At 39.6% G+C, this 20201-nt stretch overlaps 2 protein-coding genes across 3 annotated transcripts in view; one reads left to right on the top strand and one right to left on the bottom strand.

Moving 5' to 3' along the window:
• LOC123754303 (uncharacterized) overlaps positions 1-17997 on the top strand; it is a 44903-nt gene extending 26906 nt beyond the window's left edge. Inside the window, exons 2-10 of the mRNA XM_069326382.1 lie at positions 798-2109; positions 2389-2556; positions 7089-7255; positions 9193-9301; positions 9538-9635; positions 11948-12061; positions 13309-13438; positions 14757-14912; positions 15406-17997. Coding sequence (XP_069182483.1) covers positions 1323-2109; positions 2389-2556; positions 7089-7255; positions 9193-9301; positions 9538-9635; positions 11948-12061; positions 13309-13438; positions 14757-14912; positions 15406-15500 — 1824 coding nt within the window. The 5' untranslated portion in view covers positions 798-1322 and the 3' untranslated portion in view covers positions 15501-17997. The remainder of the gene's footprint in view (positions 1-797; positions 2110-2388; positions 2557-7088; positions 7256-9192; positions 9302-9537; positions 9636-11947; positions 12062-13308; positions 13439-14756; positions 14913-15405) is intronic.
• Positions 1-20201, bottom strand: part of BORCS5 (BLOC-1 related complex subunit 5) — a 69809-nt gene extending 49608 nt beyond the window's left edge. Inside the window, exon 1 of one of the 2 annotated variants that reach the window (XM_045736562.2) lies at positions 20112-20201. The gene's annotated coding sequence lies outside the window, so the exon portion shown is untranslated. The remainder of the gene's footprint in view (positions 1-20111) is intronic. The other variant, XM_045736563.2, reaches the window with a different exon arrangement.

Below are 20201 nucleotides of genomic sequence, written 5' to 3'. Positions count from 1 at the left end.
AGCACGCCTTGCTGTAATACGCTCACACCTCTGCTTCTATAACTTCTATCATGTTACCGTCTCGTTCTTTTTCCCCGGCTTACGCTTAGTTTTACACTTTCAATAATAATAAAAATAAAAAACAAAAAATGTGGCCGAGTTGAGGACGAATGTGCTCTCTACCCAACCTGTCCTCTTAAAAATAACGTCACTTTTGGCTCGTATGCGCGCTATGGCCAAATTTGGACGTTGGCGCCTCCTCCTATTCCTCCATTGTGATTTTAATTTTTAATTTTGCCCCGAGGGGCGAGTTTATTGGGCAGCGCCACTCTGAGTGGACACACCGCCATAGCAGCATGTACAACACTCCCCAATAGGAAGAAAACCCGCTAGGTTGCAAGTATTCCTCATCCTCCCTCCGCGAATCACAAGAGGGCGACTTTCTACCTACCGATAAGAGCTCTGACAACACCCTAATGAATGAGCATCAATGGACCGAACTGCTGACGGCTCAATACTCCCAGCAACCGACACAACGCAACCTCCGGCCCAGATATACAGCGTACCATACTACAATTCAACGCATCATTGAAAAACAATATAAAATAGTGCATAATATTTATTACATTACAGATTGCAGTACGAAATAGAATCATACAACATAATACAGGGTTAAGCAATACAAACTCGTACGCCAGTCAGATCAGTGTTGGTTACCCTAGACCCTCTATCATACTTTTTAACACACTCACCTCACACTGTGATAATGTAATTCAAATGTTATTATAATAATGCTGATGTGATCTCTCTTTTTTCAGAGGCAGAGAGGTATCCAAGGCCTGACACCTGGTGAAGGATACTGCAACACTGACCACCAAGACCTGCTGAAAACTTTTCAGCTACTCTAATTCACTGTTTATACACAAGTAATTTATATATTCAAGTGACCGATTATGTAAACACATGTATTACAAAATAATGATAACTCGACTAATTCAGAAAAAGTATTGATTTACATATCGTATTTTTTGTGAAATTTTATTTAAAGAAGATACGAGCTTTATTATGGTTTTTGAAGACGTGTTGAGAATGACTTTATAACTGCCCCCAGAGTGTGTAGTGTGTGATAGGTGTAGTGTGAGTGTGAGTGTGTGTGTGTGTGTGTGTGTGTGTGTGTGTGTGTGTGTGTGTGTGTGTGTGTGTGTGTGTGTGTGTGTGTGTGTGTGTGTGACGGGTGTAGCGAGCGTGAAGGTGTCGTCAGTGTGACACACACATGACAAGCGTGTCAGCGGTGCCATAAATCAGTGAGACAGTGAGGGACCTCCGACACAATACCAGTGACCATGGGAGTGTCGTTGTCACCGGCGTCCACCTGTCACCTGCGGGTGTGTCTGGTGGTCCTGGCCGCCCTGCTGGCTGCCGCCCAGCCCCCGCCCACCACCCCTCCGCCCACCGACACCTTCCACGCCCACTTCCTGGAGCTCTACCCCTCCGTCACGCCCAGCATCGGCCAGGCCGCCCTGATCCAGAGGCTCGGCCGGCGCCGCCTCCATGGCCACTCGGCCCGGAGGTCCCGCCGGATGGACGAGCGGACGCTGAGGAATCTGGCCAGGTGGCCGACGCGTCTTCAGGCCCTCGACGACCACCTCGCGGGCGACGACGACGACTGGAAGGACGACTTGGGCAGGCGTTGGTGGGCGACGGGTCGGCCGCTGGTGATCGAGATACCCGCCTCCACCACCCACGCCCACCCTCTCCCGCCCCCGCCCGCGCCCGTCGTCCAGGGGCACCACCGGGCGGTCACCGCCCAAATGCACCCGCTCCTACCCCCGCCGCTACTTGCAGCGGTCGTGGAGGGTCACCGCCAGGCCGTGACCGCCCACGCCCACCCGCTCCTGCCCCCGCCCGTCGAGGAGAGCCACCACCCACAAACCACCCCATACACCCACCCCAACCACCACCAGCCGCCGCCCACGACACCTAAACTGCCGAGGAAGAAGGGCGGCGGGTCATCGGAGCCGACGACGACGCCCACCGCCCTGCCGCCCACCACCGTGGCGGAGGAGCCGGCAGTGTTGCAGGCGCCGCAACACCTGGTGTACAACACCCTCCCGGAGAGACAACCACGCTGTGAGTACCCAACACTCCTACACCCACTCAACACACTCACACTTCAGAAACACTTCCAGTACTATTTAGTCGCAATGGCTTGCTGTTTTCCCCTGATAACTCCCTCCCTTCAGAAACAGTTATCTTTTAACACTCATAACTCAAGCTGACGACTGAGCCACCAGGTAACTGTGAGGGAGAGACTGACCTTATGATAGCGAGTTAGAGGGAGGGAGGACGAGTAACTAGAGGGAGGGAGGGTGAGAGGTGTGGAGCATCACCGGCCTGGACTATCCCCAGGGCTGACACTGGGCCGCCTCTTCGGTATGCTGACGGAGGGCGGTGGTGGCGGGGAGTGCCTGGGCCAGGACGGGCGTGAGGGCGTGTGTGTGCTGCAGCAGCAGTGCAGGCGGGGCGGCCACACCCCTACCTCCTCCTGCACCTACGGCTACGCCTCCTGCTGCATAGGTAAGACGCTCCTCTACACACACAGGGTCGCACTCCTCACCTGCGTCTGATCACACACTAGTGTAGGACAAGACAGATGAGGTCACATGCTCACTCACCGTCTTACTTCATGTACTTACACGTAAACACTGTTCTATGAATAGCCCATTACGGGCTATTCATGCCCGTGCCACGTCTTAATCTTCATCAATCAATCAATCAATCAATCACTGTTGCAGTGGGCAACACATCCTCCAGTTACATGGAATCAACATTTTTAACGTTGATTTAACGTCCGTTTGCCCAAGTGCCCACCCCAATGGGCACGTGGGCAAAAAATTGCAAATATGCCCATTTTTTGCACATATATTTATGCAAAATAAATGTGCAAAAATAAATATTTAGCAAAATATTTAAATATTTGCAAAAATATTTGATATATGAGACTACGAAAAACACAAAATGACGTTCAAAAAAATAACAAAAGAGCTGGATTATCTGGCAAACAGGTCACAACTAGCATCGAAATGATCAAAGTAATAGGTAATTATCAAAGAAGAACTAGTATCACTAACCCAAACAAAAACCACCCCTGTGAGTGGTAGTTTATATATATATATATATATATATATATATATATATATATATATATATATATATATATATATATATATATATATATATATATATATATATATATATAAGGGATTACAGGGGGCACGAAAAGTCTTAATCAGATCTGGGCGGAAATGTATACATTAGTCATTACATCTAACCTGCACACTTTGTAATTATAATGACACATAGTAACAAACTTTTCGCACTGCGCCCGGAAAACTGCACTGACTCCCCTCCCCCCATCCAGTATTTTTTTCTTAATTATGCCCAGAATAACGAATTTATTGGGCACGAACTTAAAGTCAAGAAATTGTAACGCGCTAGGTACAAGCAGCTAAGAGGCAGAGCTCCTTCCCAGAGTCGAAGGAATATAAAAAAATACTCGTACCTTGCACGGGTGGCAAACAAGTGGAATGCACTGACAGTATTGCAGAAGCCAAATCCATCCACAACTTTAAGGTCTCTACAAAATCAATCAAACGTCAGAATAGTTAAATTATAATGCAATAACAAGGCTAGTTGACGGGACAAAAAGCTAGACCTCACTTCCCCGTAGATACTGATAAGTAAGAGCTGATAGCGAAGACACACACACTCCACCGACTTCACATGACCAGTCAAAATTCCGTGACAGGGAGCGGCCTTCAACCCACTCCACAGTGACGCCGCCATCCAGGCCGTCATGCTCTCTTCTGGCTTTCATCACTTTCTCTCACTTTCTCCAGGCCTGGGGAGCCTAGGTCGGGGGTGAGAGTATAGGGCGGGGCGAGAGCCTCAAACGGGACGAGTTGCATCTTTCCTACTGTCTTAACAGGAGAATTATTCAAGAAAACTTTACACTGTCTCTTACTTTCAGGATGATTAACGTAAGAAGTGTAGGCGTGGCTTTATATTACTATGGTTATTGTAGTATGTGATGACCAGATTACACACTAGAATGTGAAGGGACGACGACGTTTCGGTCCGTCCTGGACCATTCTCAAGTCGATTGTGAGAATAGTCCAGGACGGACCGAAACGTCGTCGTCCCTTCACATTCTAGTGTGTGGTCTGGTCATCATACTTTAGCCACGTTATAGTGACTCATCGCCTGCATTGTAGTATGTATTTACAGTACAGTGAAATAAATAACTCTGGGTGAGAAACGGCCACTGTCATACTGGAAAATCAGACAGCCAATCTATCCAAGTTGATCAGACAACCATTCGCTATGTATAGGACACCTGGCGTGTAATATTTTAGCATTAACGTTCCTGAGTGGCTACATCAACGACAGAATAACTGTAACCATCGTTTCTTATTAGTCAAATGTCCCTTAGTGACTACGTTGCGTCTGCTATTCAGACAAATGTTTTGCTATCCTGATGCCACAAGACAACCAATATGCTTAAAACAGAAACCCACTCACTAAATAGGAGCTAGCTGGGAAACAACATTGGTGTCACATTCACCAGCTCAGCCAGGTGGGAACGTCTTCATCGCCACTGTGCAGGAAAATTATGCACGATCAGGTGACGTGTGTGTGTCACACTCAGTGAGCAGCGGAAGTGAGCACCGGAACAATAACAAAAACACCCCGTTCTCGAAATACTAACTACACATACACGCAAGAATATCATTTGGCACGGCACGCTGACATACATTATGTTCGACAAGGTTATATACATTTCTCAGTGTATATTTTGTATTTCATGCACACGAGAGTAATAACAGGACTTTTAACAATGTGAGAGTTCTACATGCCTAGAAAGTCACTAATACGTATAGCGTATACGGTCAACTCTTGAAGCTAACAAATTAGTTGAAATATATGCACATGGAGGATGTCCAGTGATAGATCAGTTGCAAGATGTTCAATTAAACCTAAACAAAGTAATTAAAACTAGTGAGTGAGATATACACTGAGATTAGGCAAAAATATTGAAATTAATATAAGCACAATTAACATTAAAATGTCAAACTAGCAAGTAAAATAGGCTGTGTTTTGATAATTTACAATAATTTGGAAGAACGTAAATATACCCAACTTTGCGGCTTCGGCAGGAACGTGGGTTCATTATCTTACGGGTTGAAAAATTATCTGTGGTACATTGTGGCTTGTTGAGCTTGAAGTTGTTGCTCCTTGCATGCGTTACAGTGCCTTGGTTATTCACCATGGCTCCTTCATAGCTAGTATAACTTGTTCAAGTAAATTAACCCATGTCGGAGAGATCAAAATGAGACGATGAAATGAAAGTATCAGAGGCTGGTCATTGTTGCTCCAGCATTAACATTAAATTAAAAGCAACAATCTCTAGCCTAAACGCATGAAGCATGAGATTAAAGTCAGTTGCGGTTTCTCACGCCAAAGAGACGGCGAATCCCAGGCCAAGGCAATGATTTGTCAATATAATTTTATTATCGCTCCTTGCATGTCTGGCACAGGAACTTTGCAAAAGTGTGAAAGTCTGAGAGAGCGGTAAGTACACACCGTGAAGAGAGATTCATTTACGAAGATATAATTACACTTAGCAATCAGAAACCGCTTTTGACGAATACTCTAGGTAACATTTCTAGCTCACGACGTGTGGAGACAAATTTTTCTACATAGTTTCCAGTTTCTTATTACAGTATCAGGGACAGGAAGACTGTTAGGCTTTCGAGGTCGCTTCCTGGAACAATAACCACCGACCTTTCCTAGGATGCAATCTACAACAGTTACCTAACATCCGGGAATCCATTTACTGCAAGATAAACAGATATACAAGGTGAAAGAAAACTTGCCAAAACGTCTCTGTCCTGCCGCGGAAATCGAACCCGAGACCTTTCAGTTGTGAACAGCCTATTGTAAAGGATCTTTTATGAGAGCCAGTCAACATGCATCCATTACTGCCATGGTTTGTCCTCAGTGGTCGTCCTACACCAATGCACTTCATCAGCAGATACAGACAAGCTCCGTGCCTTCAACTACCAGTATAAGCAGTCAACCAATACAAATATTGTGTCGGGATTTGGCAAGTTCGCGTGAAATCTGATTCAACCCTACGACATGTTTACACAATATCATCCAGCGTTAATATTATCACATTTACGGTGCAACTGCTATCCGATTTATATTTATTATTTGCAACTACTCCAGCAGTAAGGGATTATTATTATATGTATTTTATTTAATATTACTGCTGAGATGTAAATTATAGCCTATGCAAGCGCTGTTGCAATATAAGGCCACAAATACATGGGGCTGACGCAAGCCAACATATTATTTAGTCATTCCTCTTGCATGATTTAGTTCTATGATCACTTTCAATATTAAACCCGTGCTCTCACACTTGGATACTGTATTGAATTTAACGTTGTGCCATCTTGAATAGATGCAACGCTTAGTTCTTTATAAGCTACGCTAGAAACTATAGTTTCAAGGCTACATAACAAATACTTGTATCAAGTAAGTTTATTCCTCTGAACCCACAAATATATACTCTCAGTGACCTAGGTCAGGAGAAGCAACTTGCATTGATTGTTACCTAGGTTACACGTACAGTAATTTGAATTCGGTGTGGACTAGGTTACAAGATGTAGGCCTAGCTTGCCGAACTTTAAGTTATGAAGTGAAAGCCAAAACTGTAACCTAGGTTTTAAGAACCAACTAAAACTTTATGAAACCCTAACCTAGTTAAAAATACTTTAAATATTGGAATAGTAGGCTGATCCTTCGAGTGCAAATTAGACCTTCAATATTACCTTAAATCCAGCAATTGTACCATAACTTCACAAGTAACTTGATAGGAGGAATTATATAAAGCCTTAATATTAGAGTAACAACTTGCGCTTCCCAACCATAACATCACAAATTAATACAATGAATTCACAGCAACTCAGTTTAGGGAATTACGAGACAGGAATTGAACTAGTAACTTGTATCATTCAAAGACTAATACTGCAGTGCATTTTCAGCCTACCATTCTGGGTGTGGGTCAGAGGTGAGCAGCAACAACACCTACTGGGTGTCCCCGCAGCTAGGCACCTCCAGTGTCCTCACCACGGGAGGAACCTGCACTCTTCGCATCAAAAAGATCTCCCGTTCCATCTGCTTCATTAGACTAGATCTTATCAAGTTTAAGGTATTTGTGAGAACTAACCTCATACTATACAAAACGTATTATGAAAGAAGTCTAACAGGAAAAGTTACATATAACGCAATAATTGATGAAAAATACATGACTATTCTCATAGCCAATAATTAGCAATTAACAAACTAAACCCAAGATTTTTTTCATCATGAAATCCTTGACAATGTTACAACACTAACACATTTAGTTTCCTATAATAATTAATTAATTTTTCAAAACCAAAACTTTCCGTTTTTAAAAATTGTATACACAGTACATATAAATAAATGGATCTGCAGCAAGCATATTGGCAGATGACAGGCAGCTCCAATTTTTATATCTACCCCGACTACCATTCATGTAAAATAAGATATTTCTAACTTGTTCCATTAATTTAAAATCTTATTTCTGATCCAGTTTTTACAGCTCTCATGTCTAAATCTAAAATCTAACAGTTTAATTTATTATTTTAGGTTCTAACTTTGACATTTCCAGAACCCCTATCGTTAAACCCTTTAATCATTTAGTACATTCCTCGAATGTCCCCATCTTGCTCTATGCCTTTCTATGCAAAGGAAATTTGGTTTTAATGGTCTCTTCGTGAAGGAGATTCCTAGTGACATGGATTAACTTAGTCAACTTTCTCTGATTACTTTAAAATTAATTTATATTAATTTAAAGTATGGTGCCCAGAAGCATATTCCAAGTGAGATCTCGTAAGAGCAAAACAATGGATGCTTTGAAATTGCCAACCTTCTAGCATTTTTTTTTTTTTTTGCGAGGGCGGGGGAAAGCATTAGTGTTCCCGCCTCTCAACTGTCAACCAACTGGTGTACAGGTTCCTGAGCTTACTGGGCTCTATCATATCTACATTTGAAACTGTGTATGGAGTCAGCCTCCACCACATCACTGCCTAATGCATTCTATCCGTTAACTACTCTGACACTGAAAAAGTTCCTTCTAACGTCCCTGTGGCTCATGTGGGTACTCAGTTTCCACCTGTGTCCCCTTGTTCGCGTACCACCAGTGTTGAATAGGTTATCCTTGTTTACCCGGTCGATTCCCCTGAGGATTTTGTAGGTTATGATCATGTCTCCCCTTACTCTTCTGTCTTCCAGTGTCGTAAGGTGCATTTCCCGCAGCCTTTCCTAGTAACTCATGCCTCTTAGTTCTGGGACTAGTCTGGTCCCAGAACTAAGAAGCACGAGTTGTATGTAGGTGTGTGTATGTGTGTATGTAGGTGGGTGTGTGTGTGTATGTAGAGGTGTGTGTGTGTATGTAGAGGTGTGTGTGTGTATGTAGAGGTGTGTGTGTGTACTCACCTATTTGTACTCACCTATTTGTGCTTACAGGATCGAGCATTGACTCTTGAATCCCGCCTTTCCAGGTATCGGTTGTTTACAGCAATGACTCCTGTCCCATTTCCCTATCATACCTAGTTTTAAAAGTATGAATAGTATTTGCTTCCACAACCTGTTCCCCAAGTGCATTCCATTTTTCCACTACTCTCACGCTAAAAGAAAACTTCCTAACATCTCTGACTCATCTGAGTTTCCAGTTTTCACCCATGTCCCCTCGTTCTGTGTGTGTGTGTGTGTGTGTGTGTGTGTGTGTGTGTGTGTGTGTGTGTGTGTGTGTGTGTAAATCACGAAAATTAACACGTGATGAAAAATGCGAGTGTCAGACCACAAAGGATGAATTGAAACAGGAATTTCCTTAAGTACTTTCGTATTTAATAATACATCTTCAGAAGGATCAATGTGAAAGGATCAATATCATGTAAACATGATAATGAAACTGTATCAAATATCAATTACGCGATATTTGATCCTTCTGAAGATTATTAAATACATCTTCAGAAGGTATAAGTAAGGTAATACATCTTCAGAAGGTATAAGTATACCTTATAAGTAAGGTGTACTTATACTTACTATTACTCTACTCAACAGCTGATGTCCCCAGTTGATGGCAGCTGTACAAGAGATCAACTGGTTGTATCAGGGCAAAACATCAATGCCTTTACACCCAAGCTTTGCGGTGAAAATTCTGGACAGCACAGTAAGTATACCTTATGTTCAAAATGCACAATTGTACTGTAGAGGAAAACACAAGTTTTCCAATATTCTTGTTGGCAAATTGGGGAAAGCTAAAAAAAAATTGACCCAAGTGCAACTGCTACTAATGCTTATCCTTCAGAACTAGAACTTTACCAATTAAAAAACTGAGGATTCAAAATGTACATCAGTGAATAAAAAAGGCATAAAATATTACTAAAGCACATAATGTTTTGGCAGTGTACATTGACGTAGACACTGTCCACGGCCCGCTGGAGCTCAGTATTACAACTGTTGGGGCAGGACTGGAGAGGCAATGGGAAATCAAAGCATCTCAGGTAAATATATTACATACTGCACTGTATACTGTACACACACACACACACACACACTCTATATATATATATATATATATATATATATATATATATATATATATATATATATATATATATATATATATATATATATATATATGTGTGTGTGTGTGTGTGTGTGTACAGACACACAAGTTTCCCTGATTATACTTTTAAATACATGAATAACACACAAATCTAGCGTATGTAATGAAACACACTTTTTTGGTGGAGGTCCTTAGTAGCTCCCTGAGCTCAGCACTTGTACAGCCATGCCACAAGATGATGTACCAGGCCTCTGAGACTCACCCTTGCCTTACAGGACCTAGAACCAGAACTTGGTTCTCTCTCCATGGAGCAAGAGGAATTTTGGGGTCAAAGATCCAGCTCGTCCTTATAAACAAAGGCCAAAAGTGATTCCATGCACCTGCCAAACCCGTTTATTAATGAAAAAAGGGTTTACACACGACTCACAAGTGATGACATTCAAACAGTTCTCGAACAGTGCTTCGCTGACAACTTTTGTTTGAACCACAACGCAGTAAATGCTTCACCCACGCACTACATATACAAATAATCGCCAACAGAACCTAAACACCTAACCTAACCAATACATAAATATGCACAATATGCTACTATATAATAATATTAATTTATATTTGAGAAACATCCTATTTTGAATGAACAGCATGTTAACATTTATGAATGTGCCTTTGTGGTCGACCACGGGATGGAATGAACATAGACTGAGGATGGGTTGCAAAGATCAACCCAAAACAAAGAAAACCCCAACCAGAAAGTATAAGAGCAACAAATCAAGCAACCACTTGAAAACAAATTAGGTATTTCAAGGTACTGCACACAATAAGGTTAATAATTGTTACAGCTATGTAAACACTCCAACTATGTCAACTTCACTGCCACCAAGAAGCAGCCCAGATTTTTTTTTTTAGCACTATGGGGAAGAAACAAGTAGAGCAGGGAGCTACAGTACTGCCCTACTCATTTCTGTAGGGTAGAGCCCTACAGAAAAGGTAATTTCATTGAATTCAGTGCTTGATTTCTGGTAAGGGTCCCCTCTCAATAGTACCTTGACATGTTAATTCACAGTGGTACTTTGGTACACGAGGCCTACACTTCAGAAAAGAAACTACTGTAATTACATATGAGAAATATAAAGCTGGTCCCTACCAAGTCAGGACTCGAGAGGGAACTAACATGCCCTCATGTTACTCTCATCTACCAGCATGTTTGCTGGTAGACCAAGAAGCTAAAGAGGGCTAACTGGAAAAGATCCAGATACTGGGCCACAGTAGGAGCAAAATACAAAGCTAGGACGCACAATGCAGGTGACATAAAACACAGTTGTGAAAGAGAGTATGGAAACAATAACTTACATGCCAGGGATAGCTGGGAGAACTTAAGTGTAAAGCTGAGGATGGGCCTGGTCAGTGGTTTCATGCTTGCGAAGCTCTGGCCAGTTGAGGGAGCAGGCTTGTGGGTACATCAGATGACTTGATGTCATCTGACATCATTAGCATCACAGCAATGATTATTTATCTTATTAAGTGACAGTACGAAATTTCTCTTCAAATTTTCTAAAGAGATGTTTTCTGCTTATGCTTTTGGGGTGGAGTTTTTTCTTATGTGAAGGTTGAGCTCTTATCCCCAAGCCCCCGTCATCTCAGTGCACACCAGATTCTGGCCTGACTTCCAGTAGGCAAGGCCAAGTCTTCAGATTATATTCAGATTATATGATCATTGCTGTGATGCAAATACTCCAACCATTACCAAGTGGCAACTCAAGTCATCTGATGTACCCACAAGCCTGTTCCCTCAACTGACCAGAGCTTTGCAATATGTTATATATATTATATTATATACTGTATATACAGTATATAATTTATTTATTACGTATGTACACAATAAAACTGAACACATCTGTAAACCTCTGATGACGTGTTGAGCATGGAAATGATTAAAAGACACTTTTTTACTGTTTTGTACAAGGTAGAGAATCATTTCATTCTGGCTTAAAAAAAATGAACTTCCACGTAAAATGCCAACAAATATCTTATGTATTAATCAGCATTATTTCTGAACTGCATTGAACATTAAGTTTGTAATGCTAAACAATGAATTATCTACACAGTTACATAAATAAACACATTAAATTTAAAATACTGTACTGAAACCTCTAAATATCCTTAATTCATGCAAATTATGATTTACAAACAGCAAGGTAAATGGAATATAAACATACTTTACTGAAAAGTCTTATTTATTTACCACAGATCGAGTGCAATAGCCCATATAGTCCACCAGCTAATTGTCTACAATACTACACAGGCACTCAAGGCTCATTCTCCTCTTTCAACTACGCCTCTAACAGAAATCCTGAGTACTTAGTGAGTATTACCTTACCACATGTGCCATAATATCTACTGTATGTGTCAGGAGGGGGGGTATAAATAGCCTATGCTACTCTATCCCTTTGAAATATATTTTTTCCTTGTCTCAATAAACATACAGTTCAAGTACAGTATGTGTCAAAATTACTTACTGTATATTATCATACAGTATGGTGGACACCTCACTTGCACTGCCACCTATTACTAAGATGCACCTTTAAAGCTTTCAAGAGATGGACGGAGAGGTTTTTTGGCAATGAACACTTAAAATCTTGTCAGAAATCTTGTGTGAATCAACTCTCTCAATACCAGTGTAAAGTGGACCATTAATGGAGATATGGAGTATGACACTGCTGAGCCTGATGGAAGTTAAGTTCATGCTGAAAGGGAGAGCTTTGAAATCAAACCTTTTCTCTCTATACAAAATCAGGAAAATCTCTGAAATGGGGAAGATGGACAGAAATATGTTAGTATCTGCCCAGGAGATCGAACAATACTAATTATTCAGTTGTGGTCTTACCATCGTTTAGGTAGTCATACAAAAACCGATGTACTGGATGGGGACAACCCCCCCCCCCCTCCCTCCCCTGCCCCGTTACATTATTCAAAATAATTTCTGACCCCCCCAAGGATGAGATACACTGAGCTATGTATACATATTATTGGCATACTGGAACACTGGATGATATACATGATCCCAAAATTTACTGTTATGCAACAAATACATAATATATGTGTAGTATTTTATTTAATTATACTGTAACAAGCTTTTAAAAGCAAGTTAATCATTTTAATCATTTTCTGTGATCGAATGTTCGATAATCAAGGGGCAGATCTACAATGAATCTAATGAAGCTTAAGCTTCAGAGCCCATAATCCCAGAGGGACCCCAGAAGTGACTTTAGTCCACATTGCTTAAAAATTTTGGGTCTACATCTCTGATTTAATCAAAATCCGAGATGAAGTGGTTAAATTTTGTTTTTAATTTGTGTTGATCTATAGTGGCACAGCTCCCATTGAAGAAGATAACAGTAGTTACTGAGACCTCGTTACTGGTTGCAAAGGGGGGCTCCCATAAAAGTTCAAGCTTCAGGGCCCCACGAATTGTAGATCGCTACTAAAATAACCCATTATGTATTCTAAATAACATAGTTTATAAGTCAACTCATATAGGCACTATCAGAAAATAATTACTGTATTAGTAATTAATTTTATTGTTACTACATCATACTATTATTTTTCAGAACAATTTAAACTATGCCATGTGCATCAGAAAGGAAGCTGGGTTCTGTTCTGTCGTCTACAAAAATATGGCTTCAACAAATAGTATAATCGATAAGCAATTTGAGATTGTGAACTTTAAGGTTGATTCTAGTAAGTAACTGTGTGTGTATTCATGTATTCATATATATATATCCATACATATGTTCATGTATGGACAGTACCTTGCAATTATCTAAGTCTAATTACCTATGTGCAGTTACAGGATGAGAGCTAGGTTTGGTCATCACGAGAGCTAAGCTCATTAAGTTTTATCTTCCCTATGATTTTTGTTATATGAAATTTTTAAGTTTCCAATGATTCTGGCCTACACAACCCAATATATTTGCAAAAGATAATGTCAATTTTGTTGGTGCACATGTTTTCATTATTTCAATCTATGACCTTGTGGTCTCATTGATGCATTTTTAAAAACATTTTCCTTATAATTTTTTGTTATTCCTGCCATGAATTTGCATGTACTCACTTAGTTGTACTCACCTAGTTGTGCTTGTGGGGGTCAAGCTTTGGCTCTTTGGTCACCCCTCTCAACTGTCCATTGACTGGTGTACAGAGTCTTGAGCCTACCGGGCTCTATCATATCTACATTTGAAACTGTGTATAGGGTCTGCCTCCACCACTTCACTGGCTAATTCATTCTATCTGTTAACTACTTTAACACTAAAAAAATTTCTTTCTATCATCCATGTGGCTCATTTGTATACTAAATTTCCGCATGTGTCCCCTAGTTCGCATACCACCCGTGCTAAACAATTTATCTATCTACCCTGTCAATTCCTCTGAGAATTTTATAGGTAGAGATCATGTCTCCCCTAACTTCTGTCTTCCAGTGTCTTGAGGTTTAGTTCCAGTAATCTTTCCTCGTATCTCATACCTCTCAACTCGGGGACTAGCCTGGTAGCATACCTATGTAACTTTCCTAACGTCATTTTGTGTTTGACTAGATGTGTACTCCCTGCTAGAACTGCATATTCCAGTATTAGTCTGAGGTATATGAGGTATACAATGTTCTGAATGATTTCTTATGTGGTGATCCTATCACATTTTTTTCTTTCAACTAGTTTTGGCATATTTAATACCTCCATCGTCTCCTCATAGCTTTCACTAGCATTCCAGTGAAGAATGAACATGTCGTGTTGACCCATTAATAGAAAATAGAATTTAGGTTAAGAGTGGCATCTATGAGTATTGTGTGCATACAATACTCATACAGGCCCCAATGTGAAGTCCATGGTATACCAAGGAAAGAGAGCAAGGACAACTTAATTGTTTGACTTGTTAAATGTAGGTTGTGTAGGATGCATTCTGTATAGCTTTTCCAGTGCTTATGTGATATCATGCAATAAATGTTTACCGTCACACTCAGTGAGTCACCTAAAATAATGTTATTTGATCTCCTTGGCCCTTGCAGAAGGTGTAGCCACCTCATTAGTTCCCAAAGGTGAAGCTGGGATTGGTCCTATCCAGTGTCCTAATGATTACCTGATCATGGCTGGCAACAGACTGTGTGGAGAACGTCTCAATGATGGTTCCAACCCACAACCCACCAACAATGGTCCCATTACAGGTACTGGTGGTGGTATTCATATTTAAGCAGTTGTGACTATTGTACTGCAGAGTATGTCATAAAAGTATCATGTGATAATGCACTTTCGTTATGTAACTGAAGTAATATACCATAGCGTTCAATTTTAAATTATTACTAAAAATTTTTGTATTAATGAAGAATATCCCACTGTCATTTAAATTGTCATTCCATAAAGGCTACGACAGACTGAGTTGGCTTTTACTACAAGTAAGTATTTAAAAATCATACACTTTTGACTTAAAGAAGAAAGTATCATTTTGCTATCTTTACCAATCTGCAAGACTTCATGAAATGGAATCTTTAACAACCCAACCATAGTTGGTTTCTGCAAAATATCACATATTGAAGCACTACCATTCCATATTTTCCCTCAAATTTCTACCCCAAAATTATTCTTGTCATACGTATATGTTATGATATTACTTTAAATGCCAACAATAACATACCATCACTACTAAACCTTCTTTTTCAGATAGGACTAATGGGCCCTTCATTGTTCAGTTCACCAGTGATGGCTGGTTCACAGGACACGGCTTCCAACTATTCTATCAGCAACATCCTTGTTAGATTAAATAGATATACTTAACTATACTGTATATATGATACATTATTAATAAGTCTCCATTGTATTATTATTCTGGTAAGACAGTCAGGTTCATTCTTGACTCACAGTCGGGAATTCTGGGTTCGAATCCCGGGCAGGACAGAAATTGTTGGGCGAGTTTCTGATCACCTAATGCTCTATTCATCTAAAAGTAAACAGGTACCCAGGAGTCAATCAGCTTGTTGAAGGTTGCTTCCTGGGAAGGGTCAGTTGTTCAACCTTGGGAATGAGCTTGCTACAAGCCTAATATGTATATATACAGTCTGACTGCCCCACAATACAATGAATTTTTTAACTAGAAAATTAGCTATAGTCGTTTTAATAAATGTTGATCCTTCTGTCATTTATATCTCTAAAATGCTAAGTAGGCACAAAAAAAACATATTTCTGTCTCTATACATAGAATAATTTATATATCCCGGCATGTAGAGTCTTCAAAGAAAGAATTCATTGTCCAGATAAACAAGGTAATTACAATAAACATGATATATTTATTAGAAAATCATTGCAGCCAATTTGGGCTTGCTACCAGCCCGGTGTCTCCAGACTCCTAGTAGATTTAGGCGAGTGCTAGGTTGTACCCAGGATGCTGGTTTGATCCCCATCCTGCTCTAATGATTTTCTCAGTCAATTTTTTTTTTTCTTATTTCCAAGTAAATTATTTTGTATACCATATAAAAATACTGTATAAGAGGCCTCTTTTATATACACAGAATTTATTATAAGCAACTACTATAGTTTAGTAATTAACAAAAAATGATCTCACAAATATACAATAATCTATTTTTGTTGATAAGACTAGTGTATAATTATAAAGAGGACTGTACAGAACTCCTGTTACAATACTTTTAATGGATGTAGACTGCAATCACAAAACTCTGATCATAAACACGGTCTTGTGAAACAAAGTACAGAAACTCCCAAAAGCTATTGCTCCGTACTGTACTGTCAAATCTACTTCTCCATACTATTGAAATCTAACAGAAGCAAGAGAAACTGTAAAAGGCTGGCATGCATCGAAAGTGAACCTCAATAAGGACTAAACCTATAAAAGCCAGAATTGATGCTGGAATGAAGTGAATCAACGACCCAATAAGGCAATAAACTATTAGGGTGCAATTCAAATGAAGATAGAGTGCAGAACTCCACAAATTACAGATATGCCGAAACAATTTGAGTCTGCGGCATGATGCCGCAGACTCAAATTGTAGTGTGTCCGTGCCACAGGTGAAGAATCTGGCCAAACCTAGCCAGAGTGATGAGAGCTAGAGGCAGATACCCAGCTAAGGTCATGTGGCAAAAGAAGATCTGACCTTTATCTGGTCTAATTAGAGGTTCCATTTCCCCAGAGCTGTGACAGGCTCTTAAAGAGTGTGTGGATGGATGGAGGGGATCTGATTAGGACCCTGAGTGACCTGGGTTGCCATCTGGTGGTGGTGAAGTGCATATTGTTTAGGAGGTTTACACCGCAGCAACAATTGTTTGTTTGATTACCAAAGAGTACCTACTAGTAATTTTCTTCAGAAAATGGCTTGTTTTGATGCACTTATGCTTTCTGTGGATATTCATAATAGATTTTTGGCTAATCCCTAATCCCACATTCCTTTTGCCTCATACAGAGCCAGATTCTGGTTCTGGTTTCTGGTAACCAAGGTTTGGTCTTACAGGCCTTGTGCACTTCCCCGAGGCTTGGCTGGACCAGTGTTTATCTCAGAATTACTGAGGAAGCCCTCCAATAAATGCACACAAACAATATGAAACATCACAGAAGAGTAGTGACACACCCTGCCGCCATTTACGATATTCTCAGATGGTTACTGATTAGCTCAGTTGTTGCTGATAAGTGAGTGCACTATGAAACCCTAAACTGTGTCAGTTTTAGGTTAATATTCCAATGGGTATTGTATGTACAGAGTCCAGTCCCATGTCATTTTATAAAACAATGTCTCATTTTCAGATTCATTCCATACATTTTGCAATAAACTAAATATAACTACAGTATCTTATAGCCCATTGTGAATGTCAATAGATGTCTTAAGTGTTCATAGACTGGTGACTATCTAAAGAACAATAATTTATTCTTATTGTTTTAATGTGAACTTTCTGAAAATTCATAACATTCCATCTTTGTACAGTACATTTATTTATATGAAACTGCAAATAAAATTATATTTACTAATACAGTATGATGGTTTAGTATAGCTCTCTTATCTAAATTGTAAATATTAAAAACTAACTTTGAAATAGACAGTATCATATCATAAATGACAATGCACCCAATTCTTTAAGCTGTAATATGGTATTGTGCTATTATTCTGCTAATATATGAAGATATATTATATATACAGTATATATTTTTTTTCCCCTGGAAGAACACCCATGTACAAAATACAGAACATACAAATATGGTATTAGAAAATATAAACAAATTATAATATAAAATAAAGAATGATTCTGGAATGCAATTTTTTCTCTCCCATTTCTAAATATATTTTGTTTAACTCTTAAAAACAAAGCCTGAAGCTCAAGCTTGTGCCCCGGCATGATGACAATGCTGTACACAGTACATAACAATAAATTAGAAAATAAATAACTTTACAAATAAATTTGGAGGTACTGTACTTTAATTAAATTGGTAATTGTTGGTGGTTTAATTTATACAAAATGGACAAAAAAGTTTAAACTATAATAAAAAAATCTTTCATCAATTTCATTCAAAATGTTAATTAATTTTATTAATTTTTTCTGAATGTTTATTATACCAGTCCCGTAGGTATACAGTCCTGCAAGCCAAAAAATGCATACAGCTTAAAGTTAGGATATGCAGTACTACAGCAAATACATGCAATTTCCTATAGCATTTACACAGATGAATTACTGTATCTCCTTAGTTACTGAGGGAACGTGCAAACGAGTTCAACTAGTAATGCAAAATAGTACCCCTGACAAGTATGGTGGCAGAGATACAGTACTAGAAATGAGCATTAAGTTTGCATGACTAAACAACCTGAAAAGCAAAAACATGCTAACCAAAAAATTGTCCAGGTTCAGAACTGGGAAAATGTTTGTATCAAACCAGGTAATTTCTTCAATAATGGAATAATTAGGAAATGGAACAACTTTCAGGAGAAAAGTGAATGTGACAAAAATACAGCAAAGTTTTAGGATAGGATGCCATAAACATTACATAGTCACAATCGACTTGAGAATGGTCCAGGACGGACCGAAACGTCGTTGTCCCTTAACTTTCTAGTGTGTGGTCTGGTCAACATACTTCAACCACGTTATTGTGATTCATTGCCTGCATGTAGAAAGCAACTTATACTCAGAAATTTACCCTATATTATTTTTAATTATGAAAGATAAACAAAATTAACCTGCATATTATTTTTTGTCTTTTCTTCATTTCATTACACTGTAATATGTTTTGTCTTGAAAGTAATTTTTGTTACATTTCTAAGCTTATATATTAGTAAGAATTTAATTAAGCACAAATGCATAAATTTAATAATCTGGAACTGAATGATGATTACCATGTTCCTATATCTAAGACATGTGAAAACTATGGATTAAAATTTTAGCGTACAGTACTGTATTAGGAAGACGATTCAAACACTAATGTGTCAAAAAATATTCAAGAAAAGCATAAATATTGCATCTCTACTATGGAATACCTATACAGTACAAGCAATACCTGAAGTCCCCGTGGCGTAGTGGTAAGGCACTCGCCTGGCATTTCGGGAGCGCTTTGGCCTGAGTTCGTATCCTGGCCAGGGAGGATTTACCAGGCACCAATCCTTAACTGTAGCCTCTGTTTACCCAACAGTAAAATGAGTACCTGGTTGTTAAACAATTGGGTGGAGTTGTATTCCAGAGAATATTAGGATTAAGGACTTGCCTGAAATGCTATGTGTGCTAGTGGCTGTACAAGAATGTAAGAACTCTTGTATATATAAATAAATAAATAAAAATACAAGCTAACTGTACATATTCAACCTCAATGGCGTGCATCATTCATCAGGCTCATCATTACAAAAGAAAATCCAATACAAATTGTACATCGAGTTTGAGCAGACAGAAGGAGCACCACCTTACCTTACCTGTCACTGTCTACTGTACTGATACTGTTGTTGTCACTTTAGAAACCTCGGCACCGTCATCATTTGTAGCCAGCCACACCTTAGGCTGGGTAAAAGTGAACTAAGCCATATGACTGTATACAGCCAACGACCAAATGGAAGGCTGGTCGAGGATAAATAGTCAACACTAACAGCCAGTTCCAGGCAGCTCTTGCGTACGAAGTGACCACTATCCAGTACCCTCCGTGTGTGCCTGGCATTACATTAATCTGGGCTGTTTAGGAAAGCACGCCTTAAGGCAATATCAAAACCCAATGGGCACAATTGCAACACTATTCAATTACCTTATCTGCCAGGGTTTATTATAACTCTGCTGGCCACACAGCAACGTTGTGTTACGCTCCTCATTACTTCACTACTGGATACGTACATCAAAGGAAAACCTTAAACAAGGTCACAAGTTGCTTAAAAGATGTGTAAATGATGTAGACTTACCTCGAATATATCTTAATTATTCTCTTATTTCTCCTTCTCCCCCACAATCAATATGTAAAACTTGACCCCTGTGACAGCCGCCCGCTGGTT

The sequence above is a fragment of the Procambarus clarkii genome, chromosome 18 (assembly GCF_040958095.1).
Source record: "Procambarus clarkii isolate CNS0578487 chromosome 18, FALCON_Pclarkii_2.0, whole genome shotgun sequence".
Classification (NCBI taxonomy): domain Eukaryota; kingdom Metazoa; phylum Arthropoda; class Malacostraca; order Decapoda; family Cambaridae; genus Procambarus; species Procambarus clarkii.
The sequence above is the reverse complement of the archived record's forward strand: the minus strand, read 5'-3'. Positions and strand labels throughout refer to the sequence as shown.